Here is a 25,937-nt window from a genome sequence, read left to right as displayed (position 1 = left end):
CGCGGGGCTGTCCGCGGCCGCGCCGGTCTCAGCCTATCTCGCGACCCGTCCCGACAGTCCCCCACCTCGGTCTGCGCTGCAGGGTGGCCCTCCGGCCTCGAGAATTCAGCCGCGGGTCGAGGCCCGCCATTTGACGAGGGACAGTCGCGGTAGGCGGTGGGGAAGGTGGCCCTCGACGGAGGCGGAGGCCCTGGTCGGGCTGCGACATGGCGGCGGCGGTGCGAGCTGCGGGCCGCCTACCTGCGCTGTGGGGCTTGCGGTCGGGTGAGAGCCGGCGCGCCGGGAGAAGGGGTTCTGAGCGGGGTGGCAGCGGGGGGCTCGCCCGGGGCCTGCAGAAGCCCGGGCGGAGGGAAGCGAGAGGCCGCGGCTCCTGCCTCCTCACGCCGGGCTCGCATCCTTCTGGACCCGCGGTGTGACCTTGCGCGCGTTCTCGCCCTCTCTGGTTCGCGGGGCCTTGTCTGTAAAGCGACAGTGACCTGGACGCCGTTCACCGCGGTTCTTCCAGCTCACGAAACCGCTCGGGAGTGCTCTGCCAAGAGGAGCGGGAACTGGCGAGCAGCGCCGGCGAAGCTCGGAGGGAAAGAAGTCTTCCAGCTCGAGTGGGACAGGAGTAGCCTCAGCCATTTTAGATTCTGGGCTGACTGGTGGCCTTATGAGAAAGACTGTTCGAAAGTCAGTACTTTTGCTGTAAGGCCCTCCCGCACCCCTTGCTGGAGTGTGCAGCTCGAAGAAGGACGTTGACCTCTAGGAGCAGCCTCGCGATTGATGTCGCCTTCTCTGTTTGCTCTATTTCACTGTAAATCCACAATCCACCCCTTAAAAACCGAAAAGTTCTTTGTAACTCATTTTGCTGCAAAGTTTGACCTGAAATCATTTGGCGAGAACTCTAACCTGAACATGTTTTTTCTTTTGTCCATTTTGTGATCATCTTTTCCTTTTTCAAAGCCCCATCCAGACAGCACCTAGCTGTTGGAGCTTCCTTTGTGAGCGCTTACTGTGTGCCAGGGACTGTCTTAAGCTCTTTATGTTTTTTTCACTTCATCTTCACAATGCCTTTATTGAGGTAGTTGATATTAATATTCCCATCGTACAGATGAGGGAATGAAGACACAGAGATTGAGAAACTTGCTCATGCCCAAGGTCACTCTTGGAGGCCCAGGTTTTTGCACCCACACCGTCTGGCTCCAAAGCCTGTTTTCGTTTTTGGGTTTTTTTCTTGGTGTCTATAACCTTACCCGCCCCCGCCCCCCATCAGCTTTATTGAGATATTCACATACCGTTTAATTAATGCACCCCTTTACAGTGTACAATCCAGTGGATTTTAGTATATTCACAGCTATGCAACCATCCTCACAATGAATTTTAGAACATTTTCATCACTCCAGAAAGAAAACCTGTACCTTTAAGCTATTATCCCTCAGCTCCCCATTGGCTCTCAGCCCAAGGCAACCACGAATCTGCTTTCTATCTCCATAAAGCTTGCCTGTTTTGGACGTTTCATATGAACAGAATCATACATGTGGTCTCTTGTGACTGGCTTCTTCCATTTAGTATAATGTCAAGTTTCGCCCGTGTTGTAGAATGTATCAGTACTTCATTACATTTTATGACTAAATAATATGCTTCATTTTATTTATCCATTTCTCAGTTGATGGACATCTGGGTTTCCACCTTTTGGCTGTTATGCTTAATGTTGCTATACACATTCGTGTGCAGTGTTTGTGTGTATATACACATTTTCTTTTCTCCTGTGTATATACCTGGGAATGGAATTTCTGGATCAAATAGTAACTTCATGTTTAACTTCTTGAGAAACTGCCAGACTGTTTGCACCATTTTACATGTTCATCAACAGTGTATGAGGGTTCAGATTTGTGCAGGTCCTTGCCAAAACTGTTTATCTTTCCTTTTGATTATAGCCATTCTAGTGCATATGAAGTGGATTTGATTTGCATTTCCCTGATTGATAATGGTCATATTTACCATTAATTAATGTTTACCGTGGTCATGATAAAGACAGTTTATGTTCTTTGGAGAAATATCTGTTCACACTTTTGCCATTTTTATAAGTTATCTTTTTATTATTGAATTGTAAGAGTTCTTTATATTTTCTAGATAAAAGTCCTATATTAGATATATGATCTGCAAAAATTTCGTCCCATTCTGTGTGTTGTCTTTACACTTTCCTGATAGTGTTCTTTGAAGTACAGAAGTTTTAACTTCTTCTTTTTTTTTTTTTGTGACCGGTAAGGGGATCATAACCCTTGGCTTGGTGTTGTCCTCACTGTGCTCAGCCAGTGAGTGCACTGGCTATCCATATATAGGATCTGAACCCATGGCCGCAGCGCTCCCAGCGCCGCACTCTCCCGAGTGTGCCACGGGGTCGGCCCCAGAAGTTTTAAATTTTGATGAAGTCTGATTTATCTATTTTTCTTTTTGTTGCTTGTGCTTTTGGTGTCGTATTTAAGAAATCATTGCCAAATCCGAGGTCATAATGATTTTCTCCTAAGATTTTTATAGTTGTAGCTATTACCTTTAGGTCTTTGGTTCGTTTTGAGTTAATTTTTATATGTGGTGTGAGGTAGGGCTACAACTTCATTCTTTTGTGTGTTGATATCCAGTTATCCCAGTGCCATTTGTTGAGAACATTATTCTTTCCCCATTGAATGGTCTTGGCACCCTTTTCAAAAGTCACTTGCCCATAAATGCTGTCAGAGCCTGTACTGGAGCACTGCACTGTATGAAGCAGTACACAGTATGGTCAGAGCCTGGTGCTGCAGGGGCTCCAGAGGGAAGAGGGAGTGCTACGGGATCAGGGAAACTTCACTAAGAGGTGACGTTTCAGACAAATGAGCAGAACCAAGAAGAGACACAAAATTGTGCAAGAGCAGAGTGGGCTCAAGACTGCCTACACGTCTGGTGTGGCCAGAGGGAAGGTGGAGGAGAGAGAGGTAGAACACGAGGTTGGTGTGGAAGTTTGGAGTCATTTGGTAGTCCTGTAGGCTGTGCTGAGGAATTTTGACTTTGTTCTGCAGACAATAGAGAGCCAAAGTCTGATATATCAGGGTTATGAGGTGACCAGACCTGTTATTTTTTATATGAATTTTTAAAAATTGAAACAATTGTTTATGCATGTTTATGGGATACACAGTTGACCATCAGTATTTGTGCACAACATGTGATGATCAAATCAATATTATTAACATGTTCATCATTACAAATTGTAATTATTCTTGTGTCCATTCTTGTAATTATTCTTGTATCTAACCCTCCTCCCCCTTTCCCACCTCTAGTAATTATAGTTTTGTTCTCTCTATCTGAAAGTTCAAGGTATTATTGTGGCCAGCCTTCCTTCCTTCCTTCCTTTGCTTCCGTTTATGAGTGAGGACATGTGGTATTTCTCTTTCTGTGCCTGGCTTATTTCACTTAACATAATTTTCTCCGTGCTCACCCACGTTGCTGTGAATGGCAGAATTTCATTCTTTTTTATGACTGAGTGGTATTCCATTGTGTCTATATACCACATTTTCCTTATCTAGTTGCCCATCAATGGGCATTTAGGTTGTTTTAGAAAGGCAGTGAATTAGAGTGGGAGAGATTAGAAGCAGGAGATCTATTAGGAGACTCTTGTTACCCTGTGACTGGGTGACGAGGAGGCTGTAGGAGAGAGAGAGCAGCTGACAGGTGAATCAGTTTTTTAAGAGACTGCAGGGCTTGATATTTGGTTGGATGTGAAGGTCAAGGGAGAAGATGAGGTGTGGTATTAGCTACTTGGCAAGTGGTTATGGAGCCCAGAAATTATTCACTTGTCTTGGTTCTTTTATTCTATAGATATTAATATTCTGTGGGTGTTACTGTTTACATTTCTTCCTGGTCCTGTAGAAATGTGTCCTTTTTTTTTTTTTTTTTTTTTTTTTTTAAATTTACAGGTCATTTATGGTGCAAACAGCTTTCCCTAAACACCTTTCCAACTGCTTCTATTTTGGCGTTGAAGACTGCTCTCAGCAGTGGTGAGATTCACTTATCTAGCTACCTTTTCTCATAAGATTTAATGTTGGAGTAGTTTCTGTAGTTTCAAAAAATGTAAATGAATGAAGCACATTCTTTATAATGGAAACGCATACGATCTTGAGTATTTTTCAGGTTTTAATAATTGCAATTGTTACAGTTCAAGCTTTAAAAATAATAGCTGCTATTTATTAATTATCGTGTGTTAAGCTTAAAACATATTATCTTGGTTAATCCTTACACCAGTTTTTATGAAAGAGTTATTATTCCCACTTTGTAGATGATGAAGCCAGTCTCTGAGAGCTAAGTGACTTGTTCAAGATCACACACAGCCAGTAAATGGCAGGAATGGGACCCAGGCTGTCTGGATACTATGATGCCACCTCATATGTAACTCAGGCCTTTGACATAGTGCAGGGCCCTTTCTTTGGTCACTCTTTAGGAAGGAAGGAAGCCAAACCTTGCTGAGTCCATGTCATGCTTATGGTCAGTTAAATCTTGCCTTTTCCACATGGCCTATGGTTAGGGCAGAATTGAAATCTCATTGTGTCCTTGAGTTTGTAGAACTCTTGAGTGCTGGGCTTTACTTTTAGTCTTTCTCCCTGTGTCTGTGAGATGCCTTTACACCTTGGTTGAGAGGTCCTGCAGAGAAGTCTGGAAGACCTGGGCTCTTCCCTTTATTAGTTTGTTCATTTGTTGGTTGGTTGATTCATTCATTCATAAAGGACTTACTCTGCACTTTACTATGAGCCAGGCTCAGTGTTCCTGACCTGAGCTGATAAGGAGTCTGGAGAAGGCCTCTATCAAGAAGGCCAAAGAGGAGTACTCTTGGCTGAGGAAATAGCCCCAGAAAGGGCCCCTGCTGGAGAAGAGCACTGACTGTCAGAATGACTGCAGGGTTCTCTGCTCCACCACTTCCTACCTTTGCAATCAGGTGCATATGTCACCCCTTGGAGCCTCAGTTTCCTCATCCATAAAATAGGGATAGTAGCTTGTACTTTGAATTGTTGCATTATTTCTTAAAATATTGAACTTCCAAAGAGTACTAAAAGGTGTATATCTTAAAACTTTTCTTATTCCTTTTCCATTATCCAGTGACACTTTCAATTCTTCCAGCTTTCTTTTACTTATATTTGTAAATATGTTGTGTATATTGTTCTTTTATTAATATTGTTATGTTAATTGAATATTTAACTCTCACCATTGTCCCTACTTTCTCCCAATATAGTTATAAATGCAAATTTGATTGAATCTCTGGGCAGTATTTTTATTATCAAGGTTATGTATATATTCATGCTGAGCTAGGTAGTATTCTATCATTACGTTTCCTTTCTCCTACAAGATTTTCTCTTTCCTAGAATTCAAAATTACATTGATTTTAAAAAGTTGCTTAGTTTCTGTGGTATCTATCAATGTGTTTTTCTAAATGCTGGAACAGATTGGTCAGAAACATAGCAATAATTTTTCTAAAATCTCAGAATGCATCACTGATCAACTGGTTTAATTTAATAGAAGAGACTTAAATTAGAAAGAAGAAGCTCTTCATGGTGAAAACTGTTAAACACTGAAATGAAAGCTTCAAGGGCAGAGTGTATGTCTTTGAGGAGGCCCACGCAAAGGGACTTCTTGGACTTGGCCCACTTTGGACTCTGGGGTGACTGTTCCAGAGATGGGGACTTCATGGTCTGAAATTAATAATAATTCAAAGGATCAGAGCAAAATTGCTAACTGGTTGTTGATGGGTGATAATCTGTAACTGAGCTTCAGAATGTGACAGCACAAGCTGCTGCCATCTCCTGCGTTCAACATCACTGCACAATATATGCAAAGTCAGTTGTAGTAATAGTTTATTAAAAGTGACTCTAAACTCTAAAGTAAATTTCTTTCTTCTTTTGACACTTTGACCTTTTAAGGCTTAGAACATTATTAGCTATGAAAAGTATTTCAGTCTTTTAAAAAAGATGAAAGAATTCTAAATATGATAATAGTGGCTTTTACACTTCTTGAGGTATATCAAGAGTGCAATACTAAACAGTGCAAAATTAAATCTTCTTAATATTAAATGAGATGTTTGTTGAAGACTAAGGATGTTACAAGAAAAGCTAAAATATGTCCAGTTATAATGGGATTTGGAATGACATTTGAAATCCTGAATTTATTTAAAATGAAAAGCCAGCATTTTCTACTTTTTATTGAGTAAGTCATTAAGTGAACTAATAGATGCAGAGAGACCTTAGTATGTCACTATGGTCTGCCTCCATGCAGTTGGGTAATTCATCTGGAATTGGAATTGTTGTTTAAATCCCATCTACTAATTAGTCTTGTGATTTTTGGCAAGTCCCTCATCTCATAGGCCTAAGTTTCTTATTTTGTAAAATGAAAGGGTTGGATTAAATGATTTTTAGTGATTAAAAGGAGATTAATCTTTTTTTTCAGTATCTATATGCAGTGGAGATATTTTGGTAGTTTACTACAACCATTTAATATTACTTTTTCCCCTTATCCTTAATCAAATTCTCTTTTAGTGCTATTTAAGATCATTTCTGGTGTGTGGCCCTCTGTGGCGATGAAGCAGCTGTTACCACCTTCATAACTTCACAGAGACTTGAAAGAAGCTGCTGTCACTCTTGAGTTTTCTATTTTTCAGTACCCTTAAATAATTTATTTTTCTCTCAAGGGCTGTTTTAATCATCTTCATCACTTCCCTTGTAGTCAGTAGCTTCTCTATTGATGTGTGAAGCACAAGAGTCTTTTAGCAACTGCAGTAAACTGCTGTACCTTTGTTATCAATATTATTTCCTCATATCCACTGACCAGTTTCTCTCCCCGCTGCCCTCTTCCTCACAGGACACCGCCATCCATGGGATTGGCCAAATGGCTGCCTCTAGGACATGGCTGTTTAAAAACATTTTTTTAAGTGATACATGCATATTTTTAAAAAATTTCAAAAAATACAAAAAAGCAAGTCCCTTATATCTAACCTTAAATGTATCAGTTTTCTTCCCCAGGGGCAACCATTGTTACCAATTTCTTTTATATACTTCTGGAGTTAGTCTATAAAATATATTCATGCCCCCCTCCTTGTCTTTTAAAGATAAAGGGTAGGATACTCTCTCTACACACTGTTTTTTGCACCTTGCTCTTTTTTTTTTTTTTTAATTCTATTTTGTCGATATACATTGTGGCTGATTATTGTTGCCCCTCACCAAAACCTCCCTCCCTCCTCCCTCCCCCCTCCCCCCACAATTACTTGAAGTTGATAGACAAGCAAACAGAAGGGACATTGGTGCACCTTGCTCTTCTAAACTAGGTCATTTGCAGGTCTTTGCACATCGGTACATTGCCTGGCTGCATGCAGAGGGCGCTATTTGCCCGGAGCAGACTGTTCCAAACTCTGGTGTGGACAGACCTACTTCTTTCCTTAGCTACATCCATTGTGTGGATGAACTATGACTTATGTAATAACTAGGATGGACATTTTGGTTGTTATTAGTCAAAAGTTTTTTTTTTTAAAGAAAGACTATCCTCAAAATATTCATAAAAGTTCAGGATTCTAATGACTTATTTTTAGAGACAGTTATTTGGTGCCGGCATTGTTTCTTCACAGCCAAGGAACATCTCACTCACAGTTTTGTATTATATGCCTATAGGCTCTTTGTCAGCACTGGGAACCAGAGACAACCATCATTGCATCAGCTTGAGCCATGTGCTGCAGACACAATGCTGCATTTCTTCTCCCAGTAACTTGATGGGCCAGCAATGTAGACCCTATAGTTTCTTCACTAAATGTAAGTAGAATGACCACAAACTTCCCATTTCATGAAACAGGAAAATAAAAGGTGTTTTCTGTCTTAATTTTTCTTCTTCTTTCTTAAATAAATTAATATTTTAGTGATTAGATTATAGTGTAGTATTAAAATAAAAATGTTTCTTGATGTACCTCCTGGAATAATCTCACAGGCTATCGGTTGAACTTGTACGTTGGAGCACTAGTTTACTTTAATCCCTTCATTTGGGACACCTAAGGCCTAAAGAGTATTGACTCATGGCCGAAATACCCTGTTGATTTAGAGTCATACCAAGACTGTACTCCCATTCTGTTTTCGTTTGTCCCTTTCTTGAGAAGATAGGATATCTACTCAGGAAAAGTTAATTTTAAGGAGACTTTGTTTTGCTAACGCTATTCCTATTTGTGGTAGTATTTGGAAAAGTCTAGTCTGAACCCAAATTAGCTTGTCAGGTAATAAATAGAGATTAAATTCACAACTCAGCATCAGGCAGGTTAAAATAAGTTAGGATTATAAAGGCAATTAATGATCATTTGTAGAATATTTAGTATAAACAGAAAAATCAAAATGAAGAAAATCACCTAGATTCCTACTACCCTGAAATAATGGGTTTGCTGCTTTTTTCATGTAACAATGTATTGTAACTTTTCCATGGATCCTCCAGTGCAGTGTTATGACTGTAGAGTATTTCATTGTGTGGGTACAAATCACTTTAATTTGGAAGTCTCCTACTAGCTAGGGCATTTGTGTAGCAATGCAGAAAAGAGGATTAGGTGGCAGGAGAGGTTATAAGTAACATAGGCTTAGTCGTACCTGTGGATTTAGGTGCAAAGAGAAAAAAGAGCTGGATAAAGTTGGGGCCATTATTCTCTTCCTTTGGTGCCTCTAGCCCCAATTTTTCTAAGAGCCAACTTTCAGGGGATATACCACGTGGGAATTTTTATTTTTTGATAGCCTTTTCTCTGTTCTAAAAAGTGTTTTCTCTAACTCTTCTTGTTCTAGAGGTTCTCCTCATCCTCTGAGGCCCCTGTCCTTTACTGTGTTCCCAGACCTGCCTCCGATTTTCTCCATTAGCCTACTCTCTTCCTCAATTATATGACTCAGTACACTTATGAGTTTATTGTTCCCAAGGCATATTGAGATTAGGTCGAATAGGGGAGCTCAGTGGAAACAAGCATGGGGCTAGTTTTTGCTGTTTTAGGAGGCAGTAGTCTTCGATTTTCGAAATCTCCAAGAAAAAAAAACATACTTTTTCAAAACTCATTAAGATTTCCTGAGAATATTGTACCCAGGACTTGTAAACCTATCCCCCCTGACATAGAGGGTCCACCATTTAAATCCCTTTGATCCAAATTAGCAAGCAGTGTTACTTACCATGATTGAGAGAGAAATAACTCAGAATATCAGGTTGGACACTATATACATATATGGATTTTATACATATGTATATGTGTATTTATAGCAATATTGTACATATATATATGTATATAGCTATGAGAGTTAACAAATAACAACAACAGTTAACCTACCTACACCCTTCCAGAAAATGACAAAAAGACTTGAAATAGTAGTAAATCTCTTCTATTTTTATTTTATTATTTTATTTTTAAAATTTTTTTGTGACCGATAAGGGGATCGTAACCCTTGGCTTGGTGTCACTCGCATCGCGCTCAGCCAGTGAGTGCACCAGCCATCCCTATATAAGGATCTGAACCTGCAGCCTCGGTGCTCCCAGCACTGCCGTGCTCCCAGCACTGCACTCTCCCGAGTGAGCCATGGGTTCAGCCCAGTAAATCTCTTCTAAATAGCCTTTTAGGTTAGTTAGAATCTTAGACCTGAAGTTAAAATAGTTAAATCTCTGTTAAAAGAACTTAATTCAACTTGATGTTCGTGAATATTTAAGAATGTGGGAAAAGGCTCACAATGTAATATTAAGTATAGAAACAGGATACAAAATTGTATGTATGGTATAATCTCAGTTTTGTTTAAGACAAATATATACACTTGGTGTATGCATGCATGTATAAGGAAAAAGGATATATGTACAGATCGTACATTCTGATCTAACAGTGGTAATGGGATTATGATTAATTTTTAGATTCTTACTGTCTATTTTCTGGGTTTTTAAAAATGACTTTTATAATCTGAAAAAAGATTAAAAGCATTTTTAATAGCATAATGGCATTCAAAAGTTGACATATCATTTGGTATCTTTTTCAAATATTAGAAATTTTATTTTTTTCTTACAATATGTAGAGAATAGAGCTAAACTCTTAATTCAGTCTTTTACCTTTTTGTCTCGTCAGATTCCTTTTAAAATGGAATCCCTTTTAGTCATTTTTTTTGGCAGCTGGACAGTGAGAGTATCCAAACCCTCCCCTTTTAGTCTTAAAGAGTGATTTACTAATTCTCATTCTAAGTGAAGGAAGACTGTAACTGATAGGCCTCTTAGTATGCCCCCATCACAAGTGAACTTCCAAGTTTTCAGTGGCATATATAGGTACAACCATTTTTAAGCAGTTAGGGAAAGAAATTCAGATCTCTAGTGGGAGTTTAGTTTGAGGTTGATACTTGTATCTTGACCCTGTGGTCCTTTTAAGGGAATTAGTGTCAACCTGAAGTTCGAGCTTAGTCCTTTGCTGTGATCAGGGATGCACAAAGCAGCATGTGACGTGGAGTCTCACTTTTCTGAGCTTCGTTTATGAAGATCAGCTGTAATGTATGTGTGCGTTTTGAAAATTGGGATATTATACAGATATAAAGCATTTAAAAAATTATAAATCCAAAGTATTTTTCCCTTACCATGGTATCTTCTTGGAGGATCAAGGTTAGGCTTTTCAGGAAGTAAGCAGATAAAACTTTTAAACCCTAAGTGTACAGAGGAGAGTGAAGGTATTCATTTGTTTTCTAGAATATGTCCAGTATTTCAATCATGTAGGTAAATGTGTCTTAGATTTTTGACTCGTACAATATTTGTGTGGCTCTGATTTGTTATTAAATAAATTGGTAACAGAACATGTCTGTGGTTGTCAAATCAATTGGCAATACTGTGAAAGGCTAGAAGTCCTTGGGAAGACAGATTTTAAATCTAATAAATAATGTAGCTAACCGGTAAATTTCAGTAATGGTCAAAAGAAAGGAATTTAAATATTCTGTAAGCTCAAAGGGGAAAATATTAATTGAAATGTATGACAGCAAAGGATTTTGTGAATCTAGAAATTCACAAATGAAAATAAGCCAGCGGTGTCAGGGTCTATACATCAAGTAAAAGACAAGCATGATTTAAGAAATACACACACATACACCATGCACACATGAGTATTAACTATCAAACTCCTAAATACTCATTTGTTTGTATGTATTGGTTAGACTTTAACTGGAGTTGAAGGTGAATTTGAGGATCTCATTTTGAAGGAAACATAGATATTTAGGGCCTATACAGAAGAATAGAGCAAACAATCTTAATTCTTAAGATTTAATGGAGGCAAGAGGACAGGGAAGAGACCTGTATCATAGCTGATAGAATGTAAGAGAAACAAACCGGTTGGTAAGTAACTGGGATTTAAATCTTGGCTGTCTTTTGTGGGGCAAGTAATAGAATTACCTCTTCTTGGGCTTTTCAAGTGTAACCATGTGATATATGCAAAGAATGATTTAATATTGCTTCCTTTGCCTCAGTGATGTGGGTGAAGCTGGCCTCTTCTGGCCTTTTTTATTCAGTAGGATACCATAGATCATTGCTTGAAAACTACAGAATTAAGAAAACAAAACAAAACTCTGTTTTATTACAGTGACAGCAGATGAGCTATGGAAAGGTGCTTTAGCAGAGACTGGTACTGCAGCAAGAAAAGGAAGAGGCAAAAGAACTAAGAAAAAGAGAAGAAAGGATTTGAACAGGGGTCAGATCATTGGTGAAGGTAAACTTATTTATAAAAACAGCAAAGTGCTTTTTAAGTTGTTTTCCCCCAGATTTTATAGATACTTTACAAACTAGAAGTATCAAAACATTGCTCATGAGGGTCCCTGGGATCTGTGGTTTTGAAATCCAACCAAATGGCTTACTCATCGTTGGGGGAGGAAGATCCCAAAGAAAGGGATTCATTCATTCAGCTATTCATTCAACAAGCATTAATTATCCCTGTGTGGTATCTCCTGCAACAGTCCCTGCCCTCAAAGAGCTTACAATTCAGTGATAGAAGTAAATGGAGAGTTGGGAAATTTTATCTGCAAAGAGAAGATAGTGAATATTTTTGGCTTTGTGAGTCACATGGTCTGTTGCAGCCACTCAACTCTGTTACTCCGCTGTTGTAGCACATAAAGAGCCATAGATAGTATGTAATTGAATGGGCATAGCTGTGTCTCAATAAAACTTTATTTACAAAAACAAGTGGTAGGCTGGATTTGGCCTGTGGGCCTTAGTTTGCTGACCCCTAGAACACATGATTGTTTATACTTGTGCTTTTTGAAGAATGAAAATAGTATAGTGTATTTGAATTGGCCCATTCTGTACTGTGGTTGCTGACAAATCATCTTTGATAATAACAGCCTTTCAGGAATGAAGAAAACACCTTGCACTGCACTTCTAGCATTGCAAATCTACTTAGGTGTCTTCTTTAAGCCTTGCCTTGTATCTTATTTTATTTTTAACACTTACTTTTTAGATTATAATTTTCATGTATGTATACCTTCTCAATAAAATTGCAAAAATTATAGAGAAACCTAAAGTCCCCCTTGATGCCCTTTCTATCCCCCCGATCCCTATTGCTTCTCCCGAGGAAACCACCAGCTTCCTTTTGGTGTGTTTCCTTCAGTGTTTTTGATGCTTCTGTATTCATAAATATTCTAAAAGAAATACATGGTTTTTTCTTTTTAATAATAACTCAATTATATCATACGGTACATGCTGTTTTGCACTTCGCTTTTTTTCATTCAGTAATAGATCTTAGAAATTATTCCATGTGAGAACCTAGAGAGCTACCTTGGTCTTTTGATTTTGTGTGGAATATTGTATATGTGGAATATAACTTAGTTCATGTAACCATTCTGCTACTGCTGCACATTTAGATTGCTTACATTTTTTGCCTTTACAAATAACATTTCTGTGGAAATCCTTTTCCAAGCACACATGTGTGTTGTACTTGTACATGAGTGTTTCTCTAGGTAATACCTTGAAATGAAATTACTAGCTTGTAGGGTAGGAACATTTAAAATTTTGCTAGTGCCAAGCGTAGGTACATTTAAAATTTTGATAGTGCCAAGTGACATGCCAAGTGATTGTGGTAGCTTAAGCTCCCACCCACAGTGTGTCATTATCTATACTTGCATTACCTGGCATTTTAACACTTGAAAAATGAATGCTTCTTAACAATTCTTATTTATATTTTTAATCCTTTAGGGCATTCGGGTTTTCTGTGGCCTGGTCTGAACGTCCCTCTTATGAGAAATGGAATACTGCAGACCATTGCCCAAAGAAGCAAGGAAGAGCAGGAGAAGGTGGAGGCAAACATGGTCGAGAAGAGAGAAGAGTGGGACCGGAGGAGGAAGATGAAGGTTAAACGGGAGCGAGGATGGAGTGGAAATTCATGGGGAGGCCTCAGTCTTGGTCCCCCTGACCCCGGTCCCAATGGAGGTAGCAGAGTCCTAATTTTGCTTGCTTTTGTGACAGAGTACCTATAGTTCTAGAATTTCCCTGAAATGATTTTATTTACTTGTGTGTTTAGACTGCACTTTTCCCAAAAAAGAATTTGAACATCTTTGATATAACGTCACATTATTATCCAAACTGTATTTTATGAAACGATAGAGTCCAAGAAGTATTCACCAACAGGACGGAAAGCACTGGGTTCCTGGTGTCTTTATCATGTGGCTTCTCAGAGCCTTAAACATAGTGACGTGCATTTTGGATCTACAGGAGCTGCCTATAGGATGCAGTGTTTCTCAAACACAATTGGCCGTGGAGGTCTCTGTGGAGCATCATGGCTTGGGGATGCTGTTTCAATTATAAGTCAACAAACCAGACAGTTGTCATTAAGCTTCATAAAAGCACACATGAAACAAAAATTGATGATACTTAGGCCAAAGTAGAAAACAAAGTTTTTTCCCCCTCCTAAGTATGTAAAGAAGTAAAAATCATCTGAAAAAACTCACTTTTTGTCAGTGATTGGAAGAAGGGGAACTAGATAAGGGTTTGGCTGCTTTCTTAAGAAGTTTGACTTAAAGAGTGGGGTAGAGGTGGAAATGGAGAGATGCAGATGAACACGCTTAGAAGTGAGCGAAATGCTTCAGTCAGGAGGATGAAGGTATGGGAGGAAGAGAGCAAAAACCATGAACTAAGCCCCTAATGAGGGCTCAGATCCCATGAGTAACGGAAGGGCCGGAGTGCAGATTCAGGTGAGCCTATATTGTTGGTAGTGGAAAGGTGGGGGTGTCATGTGGTATCTGGTGACTTCAGTTAGTCTGCAAGGGAGGGGTGAAGTAATCTACTGAAAGTGGGGTGGCGGCTCTGATGAGCATGGCCACCAGAATAGCTCTGGATGCAGAAGTAGGGTGTCCGACACAGGCTTCAGAATTATCCAGTGGAGGGGGAACGGGGCAGAGTTTAGGGGAAAGAAGATTGGCCGTGAGTTGATCATTGTTGAGGCTGACTAATGAGTGCATAAGCTTTCATTCTGCTGCTCCGTTTTTGTATGATTGAAATTTTCTATGATAAAAAGTTTTAAAAGATAAAAGAGCATAGGGTTTGAAATAGCTGCTGTGGTAAGTGGAGACCTAACTAAAAGAACGGAAAAGGCCAACAGGCTGCAGGGAGGACTTGATTGAGTTAGAGACCACAGCTTTTTTTTTTCTCTGTTTTTAAAAAATATTTATTTTAATTGACACATTGTAATTGTACATGCTTATGGGGTACACTTTGCTGTTTTGATGCATATGCATGTTGTAATGATTGGGTCAGGGTAGTTAATGTAAAACCATCACCTCATGCATTTATCATTTCTTTCTGGTGAAAACATTCAAAAGCCTCTCCTCTAGCTATTACGTAATATACAAATCTGAACTGTTAATCATTGTCACCCTGCTGTGCAGTAGAACACCAGAACTTATTCCTCCTATCTCATTGTAATTTTGTACCCATTGGCCCTGTTTTCCCTCCCCCCCCCCCCCCCCCACTCTCTGGTAACTACTGTTCTACTCTCTGGGAGACCATGAATTTTTAGTGGCCCAAGTGTGTACTATGCTTTGATTTCTCTCCAGTAGCACCCAGCAGGCCACGTGTGGCCTGGATCGGGTGGTGGAGAGAGAAAAGGGTGAGGGAATTGAAGACATTCTCAAGATCTGGTGGAAGTGATGGATTTTAGTGTCTTGGCCGAGTGAGAGAGGCCGAGTAAAGACTGGAAGGGACCAGAAGGGAAAATAGTGATTGAGGGTCCGGAGGTGCCAGGGAGCTCCAAGAACCATTGCCTTGGGAGCCTGTGAATGATAGAGCTGGAGGGTCAGGGAGAGACAGGGAGATAAGTGACAGAGTTTATGAATTTAGTAGCAGAGCAATCTAATGATGATGGGGGACCAGGGCGTGGCCTTGAGAGTAGCACCAAAAAATGTGAGATTCTTTCTCACTTAAAAGTCTGTGATGGTGCCTATGTTGAAAAATGCTTTCATATATTAATTGTATAGGCACATTTATCTGTATGGTTGTTTCTTTCCTCCCTGCAGAAACGTATGAGGATTTTGATTCCAGGATACTTGAGGTAGGCATGCTGAATTAAATACCTGGTCAAGCCTTTGGAGAGGTTGGGGTGGGGATAGGACAAGAGGAGCTGTGAGGAAAGGCCTTTGATGAATGACTGTTTCTGAGACACAGTGCATATTTGGTTAAGGAAATAATGAAATGTTAATTTCAGTTACTTGATATTGGCTGTCCTTGCCCTTTTGGGGGGGCTACAAAATTGAGATATCATGACAAGTCAACTTCAGTGGCATAGTGAATAGCAGAGTTCGGAGATTATGTGTCAGTTTCCTCCTTCCTAAAGCTAAAGTAGCATTAGCCATCTGTCCTTTAATTATAACCCATTTGGATCTAGCACTCAGTTCAGGGAGCTGAGATTGGGAGGAGCCACGGGGTGGGGGTGGAAGGCTTGGAGTTGGGGGGAACATCTAGTTCGTGATGCGATGTGGTCTCTGGGCTGGTTATAGGCCCTTAAAAACTGGAGCCTGTATCAAGTAAACTTCATCACTCTTTCCAGGGCAGTCGTTAAATGGTCAACTATCTTTTGGGCTGGCTCTGCGTACTTAATCAGTGCTAAATACTGTATGGAATAATCATTTATTGTGTTTGGGATTGAGTCTCTTTGAATATGCATATTGTTTCTTCGATGTCAAGTGCATTATGGAATTTAAAATATGTTCACAAGTATTTTATGTCTTTGATATGCCAGTGTATAGCTTTTGGAAGTTAATGCCTTTGAAGAATTCTTATACATGTGGACAGTTTCCTGTAAGTGGACTTGTGCTCCCTTTTCCTTTAACCCCATTTTATAGGAAAGGGGCCACCACGAACAGAGGGACAGCTACCACGTAAACAGTCTAGTTAACAGTTTCATAGTTCCTGGCCTTTAAAATAGGCCGGAAAGAATGCAGATTTTCCTATAGTTAATAATAAGCAGGTGTTTCCAAATTTTCTATGCTCATTATTTCTGTATACTGCATTTCATCATTTCTACGATGCCTATTTTTTCATATTTTAACATCTCTGATATTGGAATACATGTTACAATCAGTGATAAACCATGTCAAAGTTTAATCAGCAGCATTTTCCTTTCTTGTGATATATTCACTAAGATAGGTATATTGAATGTAGTCTCAAATTCCTTTAAAGATTATCAGTTGTACCTTCTCATGACCCTGTGAAATAGGAACAGAAAGTCTTCTTTCCATTTTATTCCTGAAGGAACAGACCAGAGGGAGGTTGCATTTGAAGAAAGTTTGCTATTCGTGCTCTTGGAATTGGAGGATGATGTGCTTGTGTGTTCGTGTACATGTGCGTGTGCGTGTGTCCCTCCAGGTCCCTACTTCGAGATTTTCTTAAGGTGTAATATTTATGAGACATTTTGTCTTTTAGGTAAGAAATGTTTTCAATATGACGGCAAAAGAGGGAAGAAAGAAATCAGTCCGGGTCCTGGTCGCCGTGGGGAATGGAAATGGAGCTGCAGGTGAATGGGGCGTGATAGTACACGCAGTGGTGGTGATGGTGTGGCAGAGGACAGGCATGGCTGGCCGTGCTGTGCCAAGTCCATGGGCTTGTGCCACTGGCCAGACTTTTTCTACTGAATAAACCTTTTAGTGGTTTGGGCTCACAAACCTTGTCCTAAGCCCTTCTGGTGTCAGTTCATAAATGCTTTGCCCATTTTTGGGGGGGGGTGATTGTTCCTTTCCTTATTCATTGGTATAAGCTCTTTATAAGTTATGGATATTAGCCCTTTGTCTCTCAGATAGTTTGATTTAGTTTTTAATTTTTTTCCGCACAGGAGTTTTAAATCCACAGAAGTTTTAAACTTTTATATAGCAAATTTATCAGTCTTTTATCATGTCTAGTTTTATGTCTTGCTTAGAAAGCCTTCATTAGAAAATTATAAATAAGATTTCCTCTATTTTTCTCTAGGGCTTCCATGGTTTCATTTGATTTGTTTAAGCTAGGAATTGTACTCCACATCCCCTTTTGTCCCAGGTCTCCAATGTCTTGTATGTCTCCTGCAGCGGTATTGTCTTATGTTACTTTCCTGTGTATGATTTAACAACAACATACATTCTTCAAAATAAGTAATTAATGATGGTAGCAAATAATGGGAGCATTTCCATAACTTGTGATAAACCTCAATTTCATGGGGTTAAGTATTCACAAACTGAAGAATCATTGATTTTATTTCGTGGATAATTAAAGTCTGAATTCCATTTGAAATTTCCATTGAAGTCATGGTTTTACTCTGTAGCTGGTATATGTTTTTTCCCACCCCTTTTGGATAATCTATTTTCAAAAATGTCTAAAACCATTTGCCTTATTAATTTAGAGTATATTTGGTTTTTAAAATTGAGTATATTTAGTTTTATTTAGAGATTTGTAAAAGATAATTTTATGCATCTAACCTTGAATTTCATAAATACACCCAAATGTAATATTTCCAGAAAACCTCAAAACAGATAAGCCTCATGCTTTCCCGTTGGCTTTTGATAGGTTTTCTGTGGGTGGTAGGAAGATAAAGTGCTATGAAATACTTTAGGAGCTGAAACTTAGAATGTGGTAAAAGGCACATTATGTGCCAAATTAACAACCTTTTTCATAATTTTGCTTTTTGTTTATAGGTTTTGCTATTGGGAAAGCCTCTGAACGAAAGGATGCTTTTAGAAAAGTATGTACACATTTTCTTTGTTGACACACTATAAAAGACCAAGAAGGTATGTGCTAGACACTGTGGGAACCACACAAAAAAATAATTTGTCCCAGAATCTTCCCACTTGGCTTGCTGTTGAAAGTTACATATCTCATAAAAAGCAGTTTCAGAATACTTATATTCCTTTGCATCATTTTTATCACACTTGTGATTTCTTACCAAAGTTATGAGACAGCTGTAGAAGTTTGAACACTAACAGAATGTTTGAAGATACTAAGGAATTATTGTTAATTTCTTTAGGTGTGATAATGATATTGTGATTTTTTAAAAAAATATATACTTCTAAAAAGTAAGGACTTATATTAACATTTTTACATAGGTGAAATTTTTTTATAATAAAATATTTTATAAAAAGTATTTTGGAAATCCCTGAGAAAATAAATTTCAACAAGAGACTCAGAAAACATTTTCCTTCTTTCTTTCAGGCAAAGAACAAAGCAATTCGCTATTTGCATTACATAGAACGATATGAAGACCATACAAGTGAGTGTTAGTCTTTTAAAATTTGCAGGATTGTGCTTGTTGAAGTGTGTGTGGCCGTGTATCTTTATAGGTATCATTGTGTTTCTCCGTTACTATGTTCTTACAAATATATACAATTTGGAAACGAACTGAATCTCCTGAGAAGGTTAGTAAAATGAGTGAAATCAGAATTTGTCATTCATCCTTGGCTCTGGTGTGTGCTGGCTGTTTAGGGTAGTACCTGTTGCTTTGTAATGTCTGCAAGGGTGTCAAAGCCACATACATAATCTTTCTTGTGTTTATGTTTCTACCTTCCAGTATTCCATGATATTTCTTTAAGATTTAAAAGGACACATATCAAGATGAAGAAACAACCGAGAGGTAACTAAAAAACTTACCATTTCTTGAAGATAAAGTAGAGAAATTATAACAATTCCATCTGCTTCTCTGTTTTTGTTCCCCTTTACTTGAACTCATGTTGAAAACACCAAAATGGAAGGGCTAAGCCAGGCTTACGGAGGATGAGGCTTTTGGGAAATAAAAAATAGTCAAGGTACACAGGCTCCCGTGAGTACACACACATTCCAGGAGTAATTCTAGGTGGGAAGAGCACCTTGTGAAGAGGAAATAGTAACCGAGAGAGTAATTGGGTGTGGGTGAGTGGGTACATTCGTTCTTCCTGGATTATTCACTGATGCTATTAGATGTTTCTACTCTTATAGCTTATTCAGTTACAGCCATTTACTACTCATCATCAAGTATTGATTGAACATCTGTGAGCCGGGGGCTATGCTAGCACTGGGGATGAAAGGATGGCCCTTCAGCCAGACAGTTCAGGGTCACGGGGGTGTGACAGTCATGCCCAGTGGACTCTGGGTGTAGGATTCTTAAACATTCTGATTTTCATTTCACCTATAGATCTAGAGTGAAAAATGGTTGTTTTGTTTGTTTTGGTGCTGGCCGGTATGGAGATCTGAACCCTTGACGTTGGTGTTAAAAAATGATTTTATATAACTGTAGGTATATAACTCTCAAAAAGTTGGTGTCAGAAGAGATAAAATATTATATTTAAATTTTCATGTTAAAGCTCTAATATGAAATTAGAGCTATGGCTATGAAAATATGGTAGAGCTATGGCATGAAAATAAGTCAAGAAATTAAAAATCAAATAGAATACCAATTGTGTTAATATACCAACACTTTCCTTTTGCTTTAAAGCTATAATTAATCATCCAGATGCCTGATAAAAATCATTTATTTTGTCATTAGAAAAAGTGTTGAGTTGAATACTTAGACATCAGGGTTTAGACCTGCGTTGTGCCACATGGTAACTGTGGCTGTTGAGCACTTAAAATGCAGCTTTGGAGATCTACTATGTCAAATATGCACCAGATTTCGAAGACTTAGTAGGAAGAAAAGAATGTAAAACATCTCAAAAATATTGTATTGATTACATTTCAAAATGATAATGTTTGGACATACTGAGTTAATAAAGTATATTACTAACTGGACACTAAATTAAACTCTTTGAGCCTCAAAAAAATAAAATAAAATATATTACTAAAACTAATTTTACTTTCTTAAAACTTTTATTAATGCATTAATGAGAAAATTTAAAATTACATGTATGTGTTCTGTTTGTGACTTGCATTATATTTCTGTTGGGTAATGTTGGTCTAAACAGTGTGTCTAAAACATTTATATCTGAATGATTTTTGAAAAACTAGTCTAATTTTAATTTAATTACAGGAGTTACCTTTTTAAATCTTTCCTATCTTCTAATCAAAGCTGAATTTTTCAGGTTTCTATATAGTTTAAACAATTAGGGTTTTATATTAGGGTGTATTAGGGTTAAATAGTTGGATTTTGAAGCTAAAACTGTGTCACACTTTATACACATTTCCTAAAATACATATACAAATAGGCGTTTACTAAACTGTGTTCCTATGCATTACTATTTCTTTGAGGAGAGAGTTATAGGTGTTAATCCAAAAAAGGTGCTGATAGAGTTTGGATGTGTTGTCCCCACCAAAACTCACGTGGAAATCTGATCCCCAATGTGGCAATGCTGGAAGCTGTTTGAGCCATGGGAGCAGATCCTTCATGAATGGATTAATGCTCTCCCTAGGTGGGGGATTAATGAGTGAGTTCTTGCTCTATTAGTTCCTGCGAGAGCTGATTGTTTAAAAGACCCTGGCACCTCCCTTCTCTGTCTCTCTCTTGCTTCCTCTCGCCATGTGATCTGCTTGTACCTGCTGGCTGCCTGCCGCTTTCCATGAATAGAGGCAGCCTAAGGCCCATGCCAGATGCAGCAGTCCCAGAATCGTAAGCCAAATAAACCCCTGTTCTTTATAAATGACCCAGTCTCAGGTATTTCTGTTGTAGCAACACAAACAGACTAATACAGGTGCCAAGTGGGAAAACTAGATCAAGAAAAGACAAAAAGATGTTCATGCATCTTTGTGAACATTGCAGTCTTTAATGTGCTGCTGTGCGATATGAATCTCCCAAGGAAAATAGAGAATGTGGCATGCCCATACTTACTTAATCATGGACCACATCTACATTGGCTGCAGGACAGTATTTAGTTCCTTACACAGCACCGCAAAGGGTTTTTCATATAAATACATATACACATTATTTTACTTTTATTAAACAGGTGTTTTTTGACATAGGCCCTGCCTGAAAGTGTTCACAATCAAAGTATAGTCAAATAATTACTGTAGGACTGTGACTGCTATGATATGGATATTTGTGTAGATTCAAACCAGTGGCTACTGTTCATGGAGTGCCCACTGTGATCCAGGGGCTGTGTGTTATGCATACCTTCCCTTGGTGCTCACTCGTAGCTCTGCTGAGTAGGTATTGCAGGGAGGAGGATCTTGCCCAGGGTCATCCAGCAGTAACAGGGTAGAGTCTGCCTCCCAGGTCCTTCCAAAGTCTGCCTTACACCTTTCATGTTCACCTCTGTCTAGGTGTGTGTTCATCTGTACGTGGATGCATTATGTTCACACGTGAACACAAGTCCCGTGTGGGGATAACTCCACACAGATGAGCCCCGTTGTTACCTGTCTTTAGCTACTCTAGCATAGCTACGGAGTGTCCACAGTTAATTGGTTATTTCAAGTAGAAGGGAGAGTTTTAGGTGAGAATGTTATGTATTTGTATCCAAATACAGTTTTACACACAGATATTGAGTTACCATGAAAAATTGAAAGCCAGTGATGTTCAACTTTTAGAGTAGATCTTTTACCTTAAATCAGGGAAGTGAGTGCCAAATTTCGTGTCTGGCAAATCAAAGTGTTAAAGAGTCTAAATGGGACCTTTTGTTCTTCCTCACTCCCACCTGCACTACCAGATCCTGATCTAGGCCCTGGGGATACAGTTGTAAATGTGGAGCCCATGTTCTCCTGAGGGGAAGCGCTGGATAAGCAGGTTTCGTTGAGTGCCTGAGTGCCTGAGTGCTGTAATCAGTACGCTGCATTGGGGGGCAGGGAAGGAAGGATGCCACCAATGGTGTGGTCAAAGAAGCCCTCTCTGAGGAAGAGTGATTTGAGTGAGACCTTGAAGGTGAGAAGGAGCCAAAGGAGCAGAGCTGGGAGAACATTCCAGGCTGAGGAAGACCCCAAGTGCAACGTCCTGGAGGTGGGAAAGCCAGTGTGAGGAGGGCGTCTCTAGATGATGTCAGTGAGGTGCAGGGTTCAGGCCTGGAGGGCTTTGTAGTTGTGAAGTTCTTTATTGTTTATCTTATTTTAATTCAGAGAACAGTGGAAAGAGGAGGGCTTTAAATGGGGAGTGGTGTGTTTGGTTTGTATTTTTAAAGCTCTTCTGGAAGAGGGATTATAGGTGGACAAGAGTAGGGCAAGCAGATGGAGAGGAGACCACCCAAGACTTAGAGGCCAGCCAGGAGGTGAGAAGACAGGCCAGTAGCTAGGAAAAAATCCAGGAGAGGATTTGTTACTGAAGCCAAAAGGGGAGTTTTTCCGTGAGGAGGAAGTGTATATCTCTGCTCAGTGCCACTGAGCCGTCCAGGAGGGTGAGAACAGATGTGTCCCTTGATCCTTAGTTAACATGAGTGTGGGGTGCCAAGAATTTTCAGGCATCCTTGTTCATCTTCAGAACAGCCCTTGTTTTTGCCTTCTGTGTTCAGGAGATTCATATATATTATCTCCCTAATCCTTATAGCTTCCCACTTAAGTGAGTGTCATCTTGGAAGTTAAGTAAGTTGTCAAGGGTCACCCTGCTGGGAAGTGGTGAAGTCAGAATGTGAACCAGTTTTCCTAAACCCAGAGCCCAGAGCCACGGGAAGAGCCCGCAGGGTGACTGACACCTGCTGCAGGCGAGTGGGCGGGTGTCTCACTTGTTTTTTCCCCTTTTCTAGGTTATGGCCTCCACTGCCACAGGGCCATCATCACCATCTGCCGGCTCATTGGCATCAAAGACATGTATGCCAAGGTCTCTGGGTCCATGAACATGATCAGCCTCACCCGGGGCCTCTTCCGTGGGCTCTCCCACCAGGTAACCCTTCCCGGGGTCTGAAACAGAAGCTCTAGTTTGTATTTAAGTTGCGTGCATTGAGACACATGTTATGGGGCCTCCTGGAGATGCTGTTCCAGGGCCACCTGAGGACTTGGGCATTCTTTGCTGTCTATGGCTGCATCAGGTTGGTCAAATCTACTGAAGAGTTAGTTAACGAAAATTAGCCTGTAAAAAAACATTTTGTAGGGCCAAGCCCGTGGCGCATTCGGTAGAGTGCGGCACTAGGTGCGTGGCAACGCTCCCGCCGCGGGTTCGGATCCTCTATAGGTCTGGCCGGTACACTCACTGGCTGAGTGCCCGTCACGAAAAAAGACAAAAAAAAAAAAAAAAAAAAAAAACTTTGTAGGTTTCTGAAGTTACAAAATTTAGTATTTTTAAAAGACAGTGATTACAGTCTACATTTTAATATGAAAAGAATACATGCTTGTCCTAAAGCTCCAAGAGTATGGAAATGTAAAATAAAAAGAGAGAGTCCATTTTGTAATTTAGTCCCTTCAGTTGGGACTAGAGTAAAGCTCCCAGGGCACCTTTCTACTCAAGAGAAGCACAGTCAGATTTCACATTACCTGAGTAGGTGGCTCAGACTGAAACTTCAAGTAGTAGAGAACTATGAACATTAACATGGAAAGCGATTTTACCTCATACTTGGGAGCCCTGGGGTACTGCCCAGATAGCCCCCCCGCCCCCCCCCCCCCCAGCCTGGGCCTGACTCACAATCACTCCACTCCTCGGCAGAGGGCAAGGGCTGTGACTGCGTGGGCCTCCCTCTTGGGCAGCCCTCCTACCTGCCCAGCAGGGATGCCCTGTGCTTTAGAAAGCTGGGTAGATCTTGGCAGAGGTGTATGAGCAGAGAAGACAACCAGGTTCAGTAGGCTCCATTTGCTTGACTCTGTTCACTGAGGACTTCAACAGCTTCCTGACACATTGAGAGTGGGATGGTGGTTTTTGAATGAAATGATCCATGGAATAATTTTACATGTCTCTGTTTAAAATGGGGAAGTTAATTAAAAGAAAAAGAAGTCTTCAGATAAAAGTTCTTTTTTCAATGGCATCCATGTCTATTGGTGCTATCTAAAACATCTTTTAAACTACTAACTTCGTACTTACTCTTAAAGGTTTGTTTGATGTAATTAAGATGTTGGTTTTAGATAGTATATTTATGATCAGTAGACTTGTTCTTTTATGTGATATTTTTGTTTTCCATTAGTGCTTTAATTACCATGTATCGTCTCTTCTAAAATGCCATCAGTTATAAAAAGTTGCATTATTTAATGTGCCACTCAAGAAGAAGAAAATGCCACCGATTTAAGTGGCATGCGTTTGATTGTAAGATACACCAGTTTAAATTATTTGTTTATGAAACCGCTCATCTCTTTTTAAATTTCAAACATGTATAAAATTAGAATAGTACAAGGTGGCCATAAAGTCTGGAAATGGGATTGAACATATTAGGTATTTTAATGTACTATGAATAAACTATCTACTGAATTTATTGCTGGTTTCCAGACTCCTTTGGTCACCCTCTATAACGAATCCCCATGGCCCCTTCAGCCAGCTCATGACCAATCTTAATAACACCCCTACTCAGGCCATTACTTTGAACCAAATCTCAGACATCATTTTATTTTATCCATAAATACTTCAGTATGTATCTTTAAAAGATAAGGATAAAAAATAACCCACGATGCTATTATACCCAAAAAATTAACAATAACTCAGCATCATCAAATATCCAGTCAGTGTCCATACAAATGTATTCATTTGTCAGATTAAAAGAAATTTTTTTCACAGTTTGAGTCAGAATGCAGAAAAGTCCATATATTATATGGTTTTGCTATGTGTTCTAAGTCTCTCTTAATCTGTAGATTCCCTTCTTTTGTTTTTTTTCTTGTAATTTTTTTGTTGAAAAAATCAGGTTGTGTCCTGTAGGTTGGTGCTGACTAAATACCTGTGGGGTCCTTATTGTCTTCTCTGCCCTGTATTTCCTGTAAATTAGTAGTTAGATCTAGGGGCTTGGTGAGACTCAAGTTCAATTTTTGGCATAGCATGGCACATAATTAGGAGGGTTTGGTAGGCAGGAAACCAGAAGCCAAGGCCTTTCCTCCATTCCAGCTGGGGGTAGGGAGATGGGGCTGAGGTGATCCACCCATAACAGGTCTCCACAAAACACATTACCCAAAATCAGGTGAAATGGTATTAAAATTCCTCCAGACTGTGTGTGTTTTTACTGCTCATTTCCTTCTGGCTGATGGAAGTTCCTGGTCTTTAAGTTGCAGATATACTGTGTAGACCTGACCTTGTGTTCTCAATTTGGTCTTGCCCAGGAAACCCATCAGCAGTTGGCTGATAAGAAGAGTCTCCATGTTGTGGAATTCCGGGAGGAGTGTGGCCCTCTGCCCATTGTGGTTGCTTCCCCGCAGGGGCCCTTGAGAAAGGATCCAGAGCCAGAAGAGGAGGTTCCAGACATCAAACTGGACTGGGATGATGTGAAGGCTGCACAGGGAATGAAGCGCTGTGTGTGGGCAGGTTTAAAGAGAGCCGCCACCTAACCTTCCCTCTGGCCTTGTACAGCCAGTTCCTCATGCTCTCTGGCACCTGGGAGAGACTCAACCCTTGTACCTTAGGATGTCTTTTTTTAGTTTTTTTGAGGAAAGTCCAACCGTAACTCCTTATTTACAAATAAATAATTAATAGCTTA

The 25,937-nt window shown here is 39.7% G+C and overlaps 1 protein-coding gene across 2 annotated transcripts; it reads left to right on the top strand.

The window, feature by feature from the left end:
• MRPS5 (mitochondrial ribosomal protein S5) lies at positions 1–25,937 on the top strand. 2 transcript variants are annotated; one of them, XM_063078293.1, is made up of 12 exons: positions 1–264; positions 3,930–4,010; positions 7,659–7,796; positions 11,588–11,713; positions 13,192–13,425; positions 15,507–15,541; positions 16,912–17,002; positions 18,150–18,196; positions 18,664–18,721; positions 19,019–19,081; positions 23,082–23,218; positions 25,564–25,937. In XM_063078293.1, exons 1-12 carry the CDS (start codon positions 207–209, stop codon positions 25,786–25,788), a joined length of 1,293 nt encoding a protein of 430 aa, XP_062934363.1. In that variant the 5' UTR covers positions 1–206; the 3' UTR covers positions 25,789–25,937. The 2 variants fall into 2 exon arrangements, with proteins under 2 accessions (XP_062934363.1, XP_062934364.1); XM_063078294.1 differs by lacking the exon at positions 3,930–4,010.

Source organism: Cynocephalus volans, chromosome 14, assembly GCF_027409185.1.
Source record: "Cynocephalus volans isolate mCynVol1 chromosome 14, mCynVol1.pri, whole genome shotgun sequence".
NCBI lineage: Eukaryota > Metazoa > Chordata > Mammalia > Dermoptera > Cynocephalidae > Cynocephalus > Cynocephalus volans.
The sequence above is the reverse complement of the archived record's forward strand: the minus strand, read 5'-3'. Positions and strand labels throughout refer to the sequence as shown.